Source organism: Narcine bancroftii, chromosome 3 (assembly GCF_036971445.1).
Source record: "Narcine bancroftii isolate sNarBan1 chromosome 3, sNarBan1.hap1, whole genome shotgun sequence".
Lineage (NCBI taxonomy): Eukaryota > Metazoa > Chordata > Chondrichthyes > Torpediniformes > Narcinidae > Narcine > Narcine bancroftii.
In genome coordinates, this window is record NC_091471.1 from 210,685,602 (window position 1) to 210,704,158 (window position 18,557).

An 18,557-nucleotide genomic window follows, 5' to 3' on the forward strand; every position below is an offset into this window, starting at 1 on the left:
ATCTATTAGTTTTCATTGAAAATTTTAAAAAGTCAGACTTGGAGACTGATAGTCTTAGAAACTCGATAAGGAAAATGTTAGTGCATTAAAAATGAAAACTAGCATAAAAAATTTTCATGCACAGATATTCTTTTCAAGTTATTACTTCAACCTTGCAATGCTAATTTAACCCACAATTTAGAATAATTTCAAACTTTTAATTGGTCAAATTTAATATTGAAATCCAAGAAACTGACACTGATGTAAAATAAAACGAGTGGATACTTTAAAGAATGGATTATTTTTCTTCCCATTTTGAACTAAAGAACAATTTGGTCGTTAGAACAATCAATTGTCTATCTGGAATTGGCTGGGAAGAGTATTAGCCACGTGTCGTCATACAATTACAATCACAAAAGTAGCCCAAACAAGATTGAGTTATTACAAGTAACTATTAATATAGATATCCAGATTTTATTACTTATTTTTTCTCTCTCCCTTTGGAATATATTTGCTTATATACAATTGATTCATTACATAATATTTATATTTATTATGTTAAACTCAATAAAAATATTTTAAAAAGTAAAAAGAAAAGAAACATTTTAAATTCAGGAAAAAGTCTCAGTGGGAGGCTGAAAATCTGAATATTTATTGGTGACCAAAAAAATAAAGCTTGTTTAAACAGTCAAATTTTTAATAGGGAAATTTTCCATTATGCAGACCATTATTTGTTGCAAACGTAAGTAATATCTTCAATATTTCATAAACAGCAAGACAAATTCCACTTGCCACAGAATGTGAACTATTATTGTTTTTCTTGAACTATTCTGAATTAGTCCTAATCATTATTCTGCTCCTTTGACAACTCCAACTAATGCTGGTCGAAGAGTACGTCCATGGAGTTTGTAGCCAATCTTGGAGACAAGTGACACAGAGCCTGGCTCCTTCCCTTCCACAGGACTGTGGAAAAGAGCTTCATGCTCATAGGGATCAAACTTGGCCCCAATGGGATTCAGTTTAACAAGACCATGCTTGGAAAACACTTTCTGAAGATGGCCTTCTGTCATGATAAGACCTTCATAGAGATTCTTAAGGTGATGGTTTGCCTCAGTGATCTCCTCCTTTGGTACACTCTCTGTTGCTTTTTCAAGAATATCTGCCACTTCCAAAAGGTCCTTGCAGAACCCTTGAATACCTTAAATGGGAAAAAATATATAAAATCCGTGACTATATCCTTGTCAAAATATAGAAGCAATAAAACACTATTAAGAATATTGTTAAAATAATCCTATTTGGGTTTACTCTGGCCAGTAACAAAGGTAACATTTTATATTCTTTAAAGGTGTTGGTGTCTAAATCAAGAGATTCATTATTTTCAGCAGTTTCATTTTTACTTGCTGAGTAAAATGTTCAGTTTTAAAAAATGTTGATTCCTTGACATTTCATACTGAAATCAAAATGATATCTATGCAAGGCACTGCCTCAGCAATCAAATAGGACTCCCATCACCCTGGTGGAAGATACAGAAGTTTCAAGTCCGACACCTCTAGGATCAAGTATAGATTCCACCCCCCCCTTCCCACCCCCTCAAATGGCTAGCAGGGTATTGAATCTCCTATTTTTACTCTAATAACTGCTCCTGCACTACAAAAAGAAACTAATTATTATCTTTTGTATTTATTGTTGATTTCCATATAGTAATTTAATATAAGATTGGAGGTTTTAAAAAATCTTGCAACTCAAAATCAAATCATAGGAATACAGTGGTTCAAAGTGGCACATCAGCATTGTATCTTGAAGGGCAACTTAGTAGGATAAACAACAAATGCTGACCTCAGCAATAAGTGCCGACTTGGGTCAAATAAGAAAACAACCTTTACACTTAATGCTGTCACTTAAAAATTAGGAATAATTAAAATTGGAGACCAAATGGACGTGGCTGGACAGAGGTATAATGACAGGAAATACAAAGGCAGAATGATTGAAATTATGAACTGAAGTGTGAAAGTAAATGAATTGGGAAAGGGTTTTTAATTGTTAGAATGCCCATTCAGAGCCAGCTCTTCAGCGCTTGACGTCCTGCTTTGCGGAAACTGCCAAAATGTTTGGCCTGGAAGTCAGCCTGAAGAAAACTGAGGTCCTCCATCAGCCAGCTCCCCACCATGACTACTAGCCCCCCCACATCTCCATCGGGCACACAAAACTCAAAACGGTCAACCAGTTTACCTATCTCGGCTGCACCATTTCATCAGATGCAAGGATCGACAATGAGATAGACAACAGACTCGCCAAGGCAAATAGCGCCTTTGGAAGACTACACAAAAGAGTCTGGAAAAACAACCAACTGAAAAACCTCACAAAGATAAGCGTATACAGAGCCGTTGTCATACCCACACTCCTGTTCGGCTCCGAATCATGGGTCCTCTACCGGCACCACCTACGGCTCCTAGAACGCTTCCACCAGCGTTGTCTCCGCTCCATCCTCAACATCCATTGGAGCGCTCACACCCCTAACGTCGAGGTACTCGAGATGGCAGAGGTCGACAGCATCGAGTCCACGCTGCTGAAGATCCAGCTGCGCTGGATGGGTCACGTCTCCAGAATGGAGGACCATCGCCTTCCCAAGATCGTATTATATGGCGAGCTCTCCACTGGCCACCGTGACAGAGGTGCACCAAAGAAAAGGTACAAGGACTGCCTAAAGAAATCTCTTGGTGCCTGCCACATTGACCACCGCCAGTGGGCTGATAACGCCTCAAACCGTGCATCTTGGCGCCTCACAGTTTGGCGGGCAGCAGCCTCCTTTGAAGAAGACCGCAGAGCCCACCTCACTGACAAAAGGCAAAGGAGGAAAAACCCAACACCCAACCCCAACCAACCAATTTTCCCTTGCAACCGCTGCAATCGTGTCTGCCTGTCCCGCATCGGACTGGTCAGCCACAAACGAGCCTGCAGCTGACGTGGACTTTTTACCCCCTCCATAAATCTTCGTCCGCGAAGCCAAGCCAAAGAAAAAATGGACATTGAAGAATAGCAGGAAGAGAGCAGTCTGAGGCTGTGATCAGATATGGCTCAGAGTTTTAAGAAAATGGCAGTCAAGATCACATGAACACTAGAAAGTCCAAAGAGATTCTATGAACACAGGTCAGATCATCTCCCCTGAGATAGAGATAGAGAAGGCAATGAACTGTGAGCATACTACATCAGATGAAGACCAAAATCATTAAGGATGAAGTTAAATAATGCTGAAGGACTAAAGCAATGATATCTGAATGAATATTTATTCTATTACTTGGTGGGTGAGGATTTGACATGATAAGAGCAAACAAAGCTTGAAGGTACAAGCTAACTAAAAGAATGAAGATCACACAAGAACTAGCTTCTTCAACTACCACTACCAAGACTTGAGAAGCCAAATGGCAAAATCCTGTACCAAAACAATTCTACCCTTTTGCTATTCCTTAATACCATTTCAAAATCTTGCAACTCAAAATCAAATCACAGGAATACAGTAGTTCAAGGTGGCACATCACCATTATATCTTGAAGGGCAACTTAGTAGGATAAATAACAAATGCTGACCTCAGCAATAAATGCCGACTTGGGTCAAATGATAAAGCTCAATTTGCACAATTTAAAATAATCAGTTTAATCCATGAATATTGGGCTAGCTGCACCTGATCATCTTAAAGAAATTTAATTCTTTAAGAATGGCAATTTTCAAGATGATCATTAAAAAGTTTTTTTTTCCAGTTTAAATTATCTTTGTAAGGGGAATGTAGATTTGAATTCCAAATTCATCTATTATATTTTCTTTAATAATTTTACTTAAAAATTTCTGATTTTTTTCACTAGCCTATGTCAGGAAATGTGAAAGCTTGAACTTGTTGGCCAAACTCCATATAAGCAGCTTCCCACTAATTCATAAAGAGTCCAGTAGCAGAATCTGAATTTACTAAATTCCCCTTGAATTGCAATGGGGAATCTGCGAGCAGCCCCTGCCTATACTCTTGAATGGAGAATGGCTGCAAGAAAGAAGTCCAAGTATAAATTAATGCACACTTTTTCAATCAAGTGATTAACACTATACTTGTGAAATTTACAACAATAATTTTTGGATACAATTTATTTCTTAACAATTTAATAGCAAGCATTCTGTTTTTGGTATTATTGACAAAGTGTCTTTTTAGCATGGTGATACTTGTTTTGATCCTACCCCTTGACAATATTATTTTTTACAAAGTCCCTCTGCTGTGCATTGCCTCCACATTTTGGATTGGCATTATATTTACTAGCAACATAATTTTGGAAGATCTACTAATGACAAGTCAGTACTTCCATACATTAGCTATAGTCAGCAATGTTACATGTACTGAGATTAAAAAGAATATCCAACATCTGTTGCAAATAAAATACTGGTTTCTTAATGCACACTATAGGAGTACAGGCGATTGAGCATCTTGCCTGACTAGCCCACCAATAGGATAGATGGAATGATGATCATCCCAAACCTCTTACATCAATAATCTACAAGTGAAATGACTATGTAGTTAATGCTAAGAGGTTGTATCACATGCAAATATCCAAGGTTGGGGTGCTCTTACCATATAACTTAGCTTCTTCAACCAGTTTTTGACTTCTCTGACGCAAGTTTTCAGTATCTGCTAGTGCTCTTTTATATTTGTCCTGAAAAATTAAGTTTCCATACACTTTGAACCTCAGTCACATTTGCAATTGTTATACATCAGTAAAACTAATTCCTATAATATTTAATCTAAAAATTTACCATTGCACAATTTTCAAGTCAACAATTGTCTAAATTGGAACAATATTTGGACAATCATTGGTTATGTATTTTTACCTTTGTATTTTTATGTATTTTTACCTACTGTTTGACCTGCTGAGTTTCTTCAGCATTTTGTGTTTTTACTTCAACCACTGTGTCTACATTTTTTCATGTTTTACAATCAGACAGATGATATGGTTTCAACCTGCTTGGGTTGGAAAAGAGAAAAGTTCCTGTTCTTGACTACTGTTCTGACCATAGGTGTTTGAAGAACACATGCAAATAGAATTGGATTTGGCTGGTAACAAATTGGCTGAAAAATATGTTTTTAAAGGAGATAAGATGGGGGGAGGGGGGGCAGTGGGGGGTGGGGTTTAGTGTAGGTCACAAACAAACACTTCACAAAACAGATCTCATTTAAAATGCAAGAGCTTTGCTCAAGCCAAACAGTCGAGGCTCTGAATGCCTTTGCAAAGACAATAAAAACTGCTTTGGGAAAGAACTTAAAAGGGCCCACATGCTAATAAAGATTTTTTTTAAAAAGTGGGTTTGGAGCACTGCAAGAAGGTCATGTGATTTTGCAAGCAGAGAGAGAGAGAGAGAGAGAGAGAGAGAGAGACTGGTTTCTGTAATGGCTTTTGGAGGCTGCAACAACAAGCTGGCAGCTTGTTTAAACCCCATTTTGAAGATGGGTTGTGAGTTCTGAGTTCAGCCTGTTGAAAACTTCTGTGGACCATACAAGAGGAAATGGCTGGCTAGAGTGCTTCACCTGAAATAAGGGAAGCAAAAGGAGCTCTGTGGTGACCTGCAGAGGAAGTTATCATTTGAAAAGCTCTGATGGGGCAAGTTTCTTCAGCAAGACACTGAAGTGGCTAATTGGAGGGAATCAGTTTGAGTCCAACGAGCAACAAATCTCTCTCTGAAACGAACAAAAACCTTCTAGGACAGTAACCAATTACCTTTAAACACCAGAGCTTGGTGAAAATTCAAAAATGTTAAATTCTGTGCACAGTATAAGAATTGCCTGATACTGGTGAACTTGGAAGAATGAAGTGAGATTGGACTGTGAATCAAAGAACTTTTCTGAACTTATACACATTACACAAATGTACACTTAGAATTAGAAGGGGGTTAAGTTAATAGTAATAAGTTAAAGTTTGATCCTGTTTTTATGTTTAACGAAAATTAAAAACAACTTTTGTTTAAGTAACCAAAAGTCTAGGTTTCTAATGCTGCTGTGTTTTGGGGTTCTCTGGGCCCATAACAGCAGACATCTGGAGAAGAGCCAGCTGGACAAGTTACTGGAGTACAAAAAAATATGAGGGGAAACATATTCCAGCAAACAGTTGAGCCTTAAAACACTTTCCACTCATTTTTCAAACTTCAGACAATATTCTGTAGATGCATATGTGTTGCACGTGAACATGTAAAAAAAAAGGAATTTAGAAAAAACACAATTTAGCAACATTTATAAAGAACACAAGCCTCATTAGAAACTATTTTTGAATGAAATAGCAGGAAATTAAAAAGAAAAATTAATTAGTGGAGAACCACAGGGATTACATATTGTTTTACAAATCTTCACCATTTACTGTTTAATCCTCCAGATCATTAATGCATGCAAGATTTCCAAGTTTAATGATTGTATCAAAATAATTCAAAGGGCATATTACAATAAATATTCTGCAAATCTGCAACAGGATGTAGATAGATTGCAGGGGTATAAAACTAGCAAATGGAGATTAACATGTGAAAATGCTAGGTCATGCACTTGGTAGAAGGCAGATTACCTCAATAGAAAATAATTGCAAATAAGTGAAGAGGGATCAAGGCATTCTATTACATGAATAACAAAGCAGGTCCATCAACTGGTTATAAAGACAAATTGCATTTGGCCTTCATTGCAAAGAGATTAGAGTTTAAAAATAAGTAGGTTCTATTATAATTGCACAAGTTGTTAGCGAGGCCTCAACTGGAATACTGTATAGCTTTGTTCACCTTACGTTTAAAAAAAAAGAAACATCAGAGGTAGTGCAAAGGAGATTCACCAGGTAGGGTGGATTGTCCTACCAAGACTTAAAGGTTTGGTCTTATATTCTGTTGGCTTAAAATGAGGGGGTGACATTACATCAAGATACTTGACAGGTTGATATTGGGATGTTTTGATAACTCTAAGTCCCTCAAACAAGGGGGCAAAACTAAAAGAAAAAGGACAGGTCATTTAAAACCAAGAAACTTAATTTTTGCACGCAAATGATGGTGAATACCTTGAATTCTCCAATTTATTAGGTGATGGAAGATGGATTATTAGAGGCCTTTACAGTGGAGATGGATAAATATTTGAGCAATATAAGGGAATCAAGAAAAGACTGAGAACTGGGGTTGAGGCCAACATAGATTAGCCATGATTACATTAAATGGTGGGCCTGATGGACAACTCCTGTTTTCTTGTGGCTAGTCTCAGGCAACGGAAACGTAGTGATTACCTGGTTAGTTGAACAGAACAATGGCAAATGGAATTCAATTCTGTGAATTGTGAATTGCAAGGCAATGCATTTGGGGTGGGAGTCAATAATGATAGGGACAAATGTATTATTCAGGAATCATGGTGTACAAAGAAATCATATGGGAAGTTAGCTTCATAAGCCAGGACACAATAAGCTAGTAAGTAACGATACTGCTTGATAAAACATTGGAAGGCTACAGTTGGAACACTGGTTCTTTCAGTATAGAAAGCATAATTACTCCAGAGAGGGTCAAGAGTTTCACCAGGTTGTTGCCTGAAATGAAATGTCTCATGAGGAGACTGATGGGCTGGGTTTGGAGCAAAGCAGGCCAAATGAGGATACAAAGTTTTGAGAGACATAAGAAAGTCACAAATTTTCCCCCATTATAGAAGCATGTATAACAAGAGGGAGAAGGTTTAAGATAAGGAGTAAGAGGTTCAGAAATATTCTTCAACCGGAGGGTGGTTGAATTTGGAATGTTTTGTTTGAGAGGGGAGTGGAGGCAGGCAATCTCACATTAAAATATCTAGACAAACAATTAAATCATGGATGCATAGAAAACTATGAACCAAGTGCTCATAAATAATATTGATGGGTATTTGATGATTAGCAAGGACAGGATGTGCCAAACTGCTTTATAGCTATGCTGTATTACTATGAAAAATCTAAATTTTTATCAGGAAACAGCAAGTAAAAGACCAAGCAAAACCACACCTTTCTCTATTTTTCACCCAGCATACTATCTGTATCTTTATCATTAGGTACAAATAATCAAAGGAATTGGGGTCTGTTTTGTATCATGGGAAAAATGACCACTTTGCATACCACTACTAGAAATGTACAAACTCTGTACAGACCGCAGCAGATTTTAAAGCAAGTTGCTGTCTGTAAGGAGTTTGTATGCTCTCCTTGTCTGTCTTGGAGTGAATTTCCTCTGGGTGCTCAGGTTTCCTCCCATGTTCTAAAGACATACAGTAGGTTAATTGGTTACATGGCTACATTTGGGCAACACCAGCCAGAAGGGCCTGTTACCATGCTGAATTGCTAAAAAAAACCCAGAGGTTTGAATGTGCTGTTATTTTATGCTTACTGTCAGCTCCTTAAGTTGTTCCTCGAGCTTTGCCTTTTCTTCTATAAATGTTTTCTCCGTTAAGCTAGGTTCTCCTTTGCCTCCATTCTGAGGATGATTCTGATCATCTTCATAGCTTTGTCCAGAATTTTTCTGCTGCGCAGCTGTACAGAATAACCTGGAGAACATATTCAAGTAATTTCACTTTATGAAATACAACTCAAATTAGAACATGCATATCTTTTAATCCATAATTTAAACTTGAACATTCATTTTTCCTCTATAAACTCATTAAAAAAATCACAATACAATCATTTAGATAATTTTTGTAAAATGTATTGTTCAGTCATACAGTCATGAAATGGGTTGTTCAGAGATTGGTGAATAGATATGGCATAAACTTGCAAACCTTACTTTAATGAACGGATTTTAACCTGATCCTTTTCAAAAGAGCAAGTCTGAATATTATTGAATGAAATGAGTATTTAATTAACAGTTTAAAAAAAAAACACTCATTCTGATAGGCAATTATCATTCGAGTAACCACAATGTTTGATAGAGTGCCCATGGTTCAAACTGACACTGTCTGTAAGGACAGTGGATGGTCTCCCCGTATCACATGGGTTTTTCCTGATGCTCTTGGTTTCAGGGTTGTCGACTGATTGGGATATTTGGGCAGCGCAGGATCGTGATCCAGAAGGGCCTGTTACCATGTTGTATGTCTACAGTTTTAAAACTTGTAATGAATTTTGTGCAAAATAACTGCAATAGGTCGTTTAATCCAATTTAATAGATTGGAGACGACTAGACATTCAATGAGCGGGGAAAAAAAAGTGTTCTATGGCAGACAATCACGGATGGGATGGCACCAACTTTGTAGACGATTATCTTGCTTTAAAAAAAACCCATGCTGAATCAGTATAGCAAAATGTGGACTATTGGAAGAGACGATGAAGAAGCAGCTCGGCTGATGCAATATTAAACAACTTCAACAGACCACTGACTCCAAAAGCTTAACTTTCAATAAAGGAGTATGGAACATAAATTGAATGAAAAATGACAGGATCACAGAAATGAAGAAGGTAGCAGCGAGAGCAAGGGCGAGATGACTGGGGCGAGGGAACCAACGAAGGTTGGGCTGGGGAAGTGGAAACTGAGAAGGGAGGATGGCTGAACTGGATAGACTCCGAGAATGATGAGGGGAAACCAGCGGCCCGGGGGTCGGTGAGACCTAAAGTCAAGAGAGAGCAAACCACCGCGCGGGACGGGGGTAGAAATGCGGCCGAGCGTCCGCCGAGGTCAGAGCTGCTAAGGCCGCATGGGAGAGGGCCCTTCCACCAGCGCCGGGTCCCCTCGCCCACCTGCCGCCCGGCCCGGGACCCCGCGCTCGGGCCGCCAACACCAAGGGGCCGCTTCTCCGCAGTGCTCGCACACTCCAGCACCAGCTCGCCATGTCCGCACGCTCTCGAGCGTAATGACGCACGCATTTCCTTCTAGCCAATCAACAACGTCCCTCTCCTCCTCTGTGCTGCTCAGCACGTTCGAATCCAACAGGCAAGAGTAGTGGAGAGTAAATGGTTGGGATGATTAATCGAATGCTGAGGGAACTCCATTCTCATTGGGAATGAGAAGCGTCATAACTCATTGCTGGACCAAGGCTTTGAATAATTGTAGTTTTGGTAACGGACCAGCACGTCACTGTTGGTATTGTAAATTTATTGTCGGACTGGCATGTTATTTTTTTTAAACACACTGTGGTGATATGTTTCCTCCATTGTATATAGTTATCATTGTCTGTTGCACATAACAGACCCAACTGCACTGGGTGGGTCACGTCTCCAGAATGGAGGACCATCGCCTTCCCAAGATCGTGTTCTATGGCGAGCTCTCCACTGGCCACCGAGACAGAGGTGCACCAAAGAAATGGTACAAGGTCTGCTTAAAGAAATCTCTTGGTGCCTGCCACATTGACCACCGCCAGTGGCTGATATCGCCTCCAACCGTGCATCTTGGCGCCTCACAGTTCGGCAGGCAGCAACCTCCTTTGAAGAAGACTGCAGAGCCCACCTCACTGACAAAAGACAAAGGAGGAAAAACCCAACACCCAACCCCAACCAACCAATTTTCCCTTGCAACCGCGCCTGCCTGTCCCGCATCGGACTTGTCAGTCACCAACGAGCCTGCAGCAGACGTGGACATACCCCTCCATAAATCTTCGTCCGCGAAGCCAAGCCAAAGAAGAAAGAAAGAAGGATATATGGAGCTGGCCCGCCCAAGGATGACTCATGCCCTATGACTCCTCCCTCATAGTCCTGGGCCATAAAGGTCGAGTCACCTTTCCTTGCTGCTATTCCTATTCTGGGATCCGGTCCACCAAGCCTATCGTTTCCTCATCTTGTCTCTGTGGTTACTGGTAGTGGCCTACAATTTAATACACACAAATTATCTCTCCAGTAATGGAGCCCTGATCGACTGAAAGTGGACCCCCAACTCCCAGGAGTGTCTGAATTCTATGAGCAGTGGATCAGCTGCTTTGGTAATGTCCTCGAGGCCATTGCCGACCTGGTGGACTTTGACAAAAAGAAGCTCAAGGTACTGAAAGCAAGAGTTGGCCCGACAGCGTTCCAGGCTATCAGGGGCTGTGCCACATACACTGAGGCGGTGGCTGAGATCTGGGCCCTCTATAAACCGAGGATCAGCAACGTCTACTCATGTTATCTCCTGGCTTCCCGCAAGCAACAACCTGGTGAGTCGGTCGAAGAATTCATTCGTGCCCAGCTCATGCTGGGGAAAGACTGTGGGGGTAGTTCCATGGTTCCTGTGCCGGTGGCCCAGTGCGTTGAAGACCTGGTCCAGGATGTCTGCGTGTCAGGGTTGAGATCCAACTCCATTCGGCAGCGTCTCCTGGAAGAAGACGAGTTGTCACTGAAGTGAACCATACAGTTCATCAGGACTCTAGACTCCGCCCAGCGCCATGCAGAATCAAACGCGGGCCCTCCATTTGCGTGCCAAAAATGTTGCCATCTTGGGAGATGGCATCGGGGATGGCCGACCCTGTTATATATAGAGAATTTAGGTTAAAATGGCTTAAGTTAAAATGTGATGATTAATCATAAAAAGGGAAGCCAGAACGGACAGGGAGCTTACTAGCAGCCAAGGACAAAAAGTTCAGATGGATATGTTTTTTTTAAACATATCTTTTCATGGTCATAGTGAGAGACATGCAGGAGACAAAAGATTGATAAGAAGGGTGAGAAACAGAATTTAGTGTATGTAGAGTTCGCAGCGTACGTAACGAACGTGATAATTAAAAATGCAGTTGTACTTAGGATGCTTTTGCAATACTAACCAATTAAAACAGTATTAATAAGAAGGGGAGGGCAAACAATAAGGGTATAAAAATCAATGCACTGTATGTATCGGGGCTTAACTGGTGAGAAGCCAGTTGAGTCCAACTCTGCGGACTTGTAAATAAAGCTTGTCGTGTCATCAGTTTTAAAGAGACTCATGTGTGAGAAGTTTTATTTCTGACAAATGGGGGCTCGTCCGGGATCTACACTCCAGCCGTGAGGGGAGGCGAGAAGAGGGACATCGGAGGTGGTGCACCCCGCTGAGTTCAGCGGCTCCTAGTCCCTTGCTCGTCGCTTCGGGCGGCTTGAGCGAGTGGTATCCGGACAAGGTGACACGACAAGACGGAGAGGAGAAGGGTGACGGTTCAATCCCCGAGAAGACACCGGTAAGTGACGACTTACAATTGTGGTGTGGGGATTGGGTAACAGGTGTAACGGGATACACCTGTTTGGATAAAAAAAACCTAACGTAATAGATCAGGTATAGAGCTTTTGTCGTGGCGTGAGGACCCTGTCGTGGGACTCTAGGATAGACCCCAGGGAAACCTCGGCGGTAACCGAAGGAGGGACAGCACCTCCGACGAAGTGCCGAGAAGAGAGGGGTCGACCCCAGGGAAACCTCAGCGGTAACCGAAGGAGGGACAGTACCTCCGACGAGGCGTCTGAGAAGAAGGGAGTAGGGTCCAGAACGAGAGGGTCCTCAGCAACGATAAACGGATCTAGGTGGGAAAATGGGAGGATCAAAATCTAAGGGCTCGTCTGAAAATTCAGGACAATTCCTGGGAGTTCCCCTTGACAGCCCTTTGGGGAGAATGTTTGAAAATTGGGATAGTAAAAGATATCGAGACAAAAACAAGAAAAAGATGGTTCAATATTGTCTCCTTTGGTCGAAACAACCTATTAAAGGTTCCTCGGTCTGGTGGCCGAAATTTGGATCTGATGAGGATTGGGTTAGACAAGCATTAAACATATATGTAAATTCGAGACCAAAGGTGAATCAAGAAGAGTCAGCATATGCATTTTGTTGGGTTCCCTGGCCAGGATCCTTAACAAAATGTTTTAAATTGAGGGAGGCGGGAGAAAAGAAGTGGGAACCTCTGGACAACCTTCCCCCTCCTTATATTCCCCTGGTGCCTACTGCGCCCGAGGAAAGCTCATTACCGGAGGGGAAAGGTGATGAATCTGATTGCCCCGAAAGGGGCCGGGAAAAAAAGAATGAATTAAGGGAGTCGGACCCTAAACTTCCACCGGTAAACCGACCCTGGACAAGATCCCAGACTGGTCCAGGACCATCAAAGTTTTCAGTAAGCCTAAATCCCCTGAGGGAAGTTCCTATGGGAGGACCGGGAGGGGGAACGGGATATGTGAATGTTCCCCTAACTAGTACAGAGGTGCGGGGATTTAAGAAAGAAATGAAAAAGTTATTGGAAGATCCTATAGGACTGGCCGAACAGCTCGACCAATTCCTGGGACCAAACACATATACGTGGGAAGAGATGCAGGCAATAATGGGAACATTATTCTCACCCCAGGAGAGGCAGATGATTCGACGGGCTGCCCTCCTCATGTGGGAATATGAACAACCTGGGGACCCCAGACCCCATGAACAAAAATATCCCTTAAATGAACCCAGGTGGGACAAACGAACACCCGAGGGATTGGCAACTATGAGACAATATAGAGAGTGGACAATTAAAGGGATACGGGAGGCTGTGCCAAAGGGTCACAATTTCACCAAGGCATTTGGGAACCACCAGGGGAAAGACGAGTCCCCTACTGATTTCTTGGAGAGGGTGAGAAAGAATGTCCAACAGTATGCGGGCATGGACCCTAGTACACCAATGGGTGAACAGCTTATTCGAATTGAATTTGTTTCCAAATCATGGCAAGACATTAGAAAGAAACTAGAAAAGGAGGAGGACTGGAGCGAAAAACCCCTAAGCGACCTGTTAAAAAAGGCGCAAAAAGTATATGTGCAGAGAGAAGAAGAAGATCAAAAGAAGGCGACAAAGGTTATGGTACAGACTATCCGACAGATGAATGCCGAATCCAGAGGGGAAAGAAAACAAAACTTTCCTCTAAACAATCCAAGATATCCAAGAGAGGGACGACCCCGGAGGTTCGTTAAGTGCTATTACTGCAATGAGGAAGGACACTTTAAGAGGGAATGCCCCCGATACAAGAGGGAATTGCGTGCCCTCGAACTTATGGAAGAAGATTAGGGGGGTCAGGGGTTCCAAATGTTGGGGACCAAGTATAAGAGGGAACCCCTGGTAAAACTAAAAATTGGTCCCAAGGGAGAAGAGGTGGTGTTTATGGTGGACACAGGAGCGGAACGAAGTAGTGTAATAACTGTGCCAATCGAGACTGAACCTGTAAAAAGTAATTTGAAAATTTCTGGGATAGAAGGGGCTCCCAGAATGGTATCAATAATTCCCCAAGTAACAGTGAAACTGGAAGAAAGAGAAGGGGTACAAGACCTCTTGTTACCGTCGGCTGGATTTAACCTCCTAGGAAGGGACTTACAGGCTCTCCTAGGTTTGGGTGCTCTCCCTGTGGACGGAGAAGTGCGAGTCCACCTCTGTGCTCTAAAGGAAGAGGATGAACGGCAGATTGACGAGAGAGTCTGGTATAAGGAGGGAAATCGAGGAGGTCTGGACATCCCACCTTTACATGTCACATTAATACCAGGTCATCAGCCGGTAAGGAAACGTCAGTATCCTATTTCTTTGGAAGGGAGAAAAGGGCTACAGCCGGTAATTGAGACTCTAATACGAGACGGACTATTAGAAGAATGCATGTCACCTTATAACACCCCTATACTCCCAGTGAAAAAGTCAGATGGATCCTATCGCCTAGTTCAGGATCTAAGAAGTTTGAATGCTATTGTTCAGACCCGCCACCCAGTGGTGCCTAATCCCTATACTATTATGAGTCGGATTCCCCCAGACCATGAGTGGTTTAGTGTTATCGACTTGAAGGATGCCTTCTGGACGTGTCCATTAGAAGAGGAAAGTAGAGATATGTTCGCGTTTGAATGGGAAAATCCATGGACAGGTAGACGGAGACAGCTTCGGTGGACTGTATTGCCCCAATGGTTCACTGAATCTCCGAACCTGTTTGGCTATATACCAGGCCATCAGAGGGGAGATACCCCGACAGCAATTGGAAACAGACTGGCTGATGAAGAAGCTAAAAGGGCAGCCATGCAACAAGAAGTCCGTTTGCTGACCTTAATCCCAATAAGACAAGGCATAAAGAAGGCTCCCATTTTCACTGCTAAGGAAGAAAAGGACATGGCTCAGCTGGGCGCAAGCCAGCTGCCTGATGGAACATGGAAGACACCAGATGGAAGAATGGTTCTAAATAAAGAAATAACTCGCAATATTTTAAAACACCTGCATCATCAGAGCCACTGGGGCACCCAAGCCTTATGTGACACAGTGCTTCGAGAATATGTGTGTAAGGGAATCTACACCTTGGCCCAACAGGAGGTGCAGAACTGTCACCTATGCACAAAAATTAATAAGAAGATAATGAGGACAGGGACCATGGGAGGTCAACCATTAGCCATACGCCCTTTTCAAAGTATCCAGATCGACTTCACAGAGTTACCTCAAGTCCAAAGATGGAAGTATCTGTTGGTGGTAATAGATCACTTTACCCGATGGGTGGAAGCCTTCCCAACAGTAAATGCTACAGCCTCTACAGTAGCTCGCCTCCTCCTAGAGCAGATAATCCCCAGATATGGTATAATGGATTCTATAGACTCAGACAGGGGTCCACATTTTTGTTCAAAAATCCAGCAATTGATTTGTAATGCATTACAGGTCTCTTGGAAATTGCATACCCCTTGGCATCCACAAAGCTCAGGGAGGGTTGAACGTATGAATGGAACCCTAAAAATGCAATTGACAAAATTAATGGTGGAAACTAAAATGCCTTGGATAAAGTGTCTGCCCCTGGCTTTATTGAGAATTCGTACTGCCCCACGAAAAGATGTAGGGTTGTCCCCTTATGAAATGATGTTTGGGCTTCCCTTCTGGAGTACAGTTGAGGGGTGTCCCACCTTGGGGGAAGGGGATATATTTGTTAGGAACTATTTACAGGCACTGTCACGCTCTCTTACAGATTTACGAAAGAGAGGATTATTGGCACAAACACCGCCTCTAGACTTTTCTTTACACAAAGTGGAACCAGGAGACTGGATTCTCATCAAGACCTGGAAAACTGAAAAACTCCAGCCCCAGTGGGAAGGTCCATACCAAGTTCTCTTAACTACAGAGGCTGCAGCACGAACAAGAGAGAAGGGGTGGACACACGCATCCAGATTTAAGGGACCTGTAGAGGCGCCTCAGGACCCTGATACGAACTCAGATTGGACTTGTGTTCCTGGAGAAAAACCTCTTACCTTGCGATCTCGCAGAAAGACTTGATTCACAATGTTATTGTTATGTTCTTTGATTTTTCTTAGTTTGCCTATGTCTTTATCAGGTGTGAAATGTAAGAAATGCAGAGACACAGTGGTCCTGTTTCAGGACCACATTTGGGGAAGAAAGGAGGGTAATTTTATTTCCCATACCTCAGTTCCTGAGAAATGCTGGGCATAAAATACCACCCAACATCCATATACCCCTTGTGTGGAAAAAGAAGGAAATAATATGGGTCATTATATACAGATTCCTAATACCACTCCTTTCCCTCTTAACGGTTGGAAGGGTGACTCAGGCCCACCATGCCCTGATGGACTCTGGTTTTGCATACACCAGCGTACTGTTCCAATGAGAAGTTCCACTCCACACTCGAAAGTGCCTGCCCCTTTAAGACAGCCGGACTTAGTTCGAATCCATCCAAATAACCATGAAAGTTTTGGTCACGCAGTTGGGGGAGATAACCTTTTTGTTGATCTTGCAACTAGAATTGCAGGAACTTTTAATGTAACCAATTGTTGGGTCTGCGGGGGTCCACGGATGTCAGAGCAATGGCCTTGGTGGGGGGAGTCCCTCAATTCATTGTCCATGATTTCCTGAATATGGACAACTAACCGAACGAGATCAAGAGAAACTTGGTCTCTCTCTAACGTCCCCTCTGGTTTTTATTGTCTCTCACGAACCGGCAAATACCCAGTAGGAAAAAGTCCCTGCAAGGCTGTATGGATTCGCATTTCGCCTGGTATTTTCACTTGGTTTCCTAAACCCCTGACTTGGTTCTTATCCACTGTTTTTAAAACTAATTGCCTACCCCTGTCTAATAGCAGTATTCAGCTTTGGAATTGTACCAGTTCCACCATCACAGGACCATACCAATCAAACCCCGTTCTTAAAAGAGTTTGGGAAAGGGGATATGGAGTATCCCCAGATGGATTATTCTGGGTATGTGGTAATAAAGCTTATACTCGTCTCCCCTTACAGTGGAGTGGAACTTGTTTCCTAGGAATAATCCGCCCAGAATTTTTCCTCCTACCCCACGATCATGGTCATAAATTAGGAGTGAAGATTTTTGATACATTACACCGTCAGCCCCGCTCTAGCACGGTACATTTGGGACAATGGGGAGATGATTGGCCTCCAGAATGCATAATTCAATATTATGGTCCCGCTACATGGGCTCAAGATGGATCCTGGGGTTATCGTACTCCTATTTATATGTTAAATCGCATTATTCGCTTGCAAGCAGTCCTTGAAATTGTTACAAATCAAACAGCAGTTACTTGCATCCCAGCAAGGTCAAATGCGCTCTGCTATATATCAGAACCGTCTGGCCCTAGACTATCTCCTAGCCACAGAAGGAGGTGTATGTGGAAAGCTTAATTTGACTAACTGCTGCTTACAGATTGATGATAATGGCCAAGCCATTCGAAAAATCGCTGATAATATTCGTACTTTGTCCCATGTACCGGTTCAAACCTGGCATCCTTTTGCAAAATTAAATTGGATGGACAAATGGTTTGGAGGAACCTGGTGGCGTACCTTATTGTGGGTCATCGGAGGTATTTTATTCCTCCTACTTGTTTTGCCCTGTATTATTCCCTGTCTACGTAGCCTGGTGATTTCCATGGTCCAACAGGCTATGCAACCAGGGGGACTGGGAGACCCCGTTAGAATTTTACTTCAGCACGAGATTAATTTATCATGAGACGTTTCTCTTCCCCTAGTTAAAATCCCCATTCATATATATATAATACACATTTTAAAGAGAGAAAGGGGTGGATTGTTATATATAGAGAATTTAGGTTAAAATGGCTTAAGTTAAAATGTGATGATTAATCATAAAAAGGGAAGCCAGAACGGACAGGGAGCTTACTAGCAGCCAAGGACAAAAAGTTCAGATGGATATGTTTTTTTTAAACATATCTTTTCATGATCATAGTGAGAGACATGCAGGAGACAAAAGATTGATAAGAAGGGTGAGAAACAGAATTTAGTGTATGTAGAGTTCGCAGCGTACGTAACGAACGTGATAATTAAAAATGCAGTTGTACTTAGGATGCTTTTGCAATACTAACCAATTAAAACAGTATTAATAAGAAGGGGAGGGCAAACAATAAGGGTATAAAAATCAATGCACTGTATGTATCGGGGCTTAACTGGTGAGAAGCCAGTTGAGTCCAACTCTGCGGACTTGTAAATAAAGCTTGTCGTGTCATCAGTTTTAAAGAGACTCATGTGTGAGAAGTTTTATTTCTGACAGACCCAATGATGGTGACTGAACGAAGTCCTTTTTCTGCGGGCAAGCAAAGCACCCACGAGGGTTGCAAGCTGCTCAGGCTGCGGAAAGAGGGGACACCATCTACGGGTACGTCAAGCGAAGACGTCCGCTTGAAGCAGCGCGGCGTGTATAGCTGACAGGTGGATCTTACCCTTA

The 18,557-nt window shown here is 42.1% G+C and overlaps 1 protein-coding gene across 1 annotated transcript; it reads right to left on the minus strand.

The window, feature by feature from the left end:
- Nucleotides 1-610: 610 nt before the first annotated feature.
- Nucleotides 611-9,830, minus strand: grpel1 (GrpE-like 1, mitochondrial). Its single transcript, XM_069926518.1, has 4 exons — nt 9,705-9,830; nt 8,365-8,521; nt 4,586-4,667; nt 611-1,177 (listed from the first exon to the last, which is right to left on the minus strand). The coding sequence occupies exons 1-4, from the start codon at nt 9,794-9,796 to the stop codon at nt 828-830; spliced, it is 681 nt and encodes a 226-aa protein (XP_069782619.1). The 5' UTR covers nt 9,797-9,830; the 3' UTR covers nt 611-827.
- Between the last annotated feature and the right edge of the window lie 8,727 nt (nt 9,831-18,557).

What these genes read in the sequence shown, in the direction of transcription:
- grpel1 (XM_069926518.1), bottom strand. Translation starts at nt 9,796, where the DNA reads ATGGCGAGCTGGTGCTGGAGTGTGCGAGCACTGCGGAGAAGCGGCCCC. An exon ending in GGTCCCGGGCCGGGCGGCAG is followed by an intron (nt 8,522 to 9,704) that starts GTGGGCGAGGGG and finishes TATGTTCTCCAG; the next exon opens with GTTATTCTGTACAGCTGCGC. An exon ending in AACAACTTAAGGAGCTGACA is followed by an intron (nt 4,668 to 8,364) that starts GTAAGCATAAAA and finishes TTAATTTTTCAG; the next exon opens with GACAAATATAAAAGAGCACT.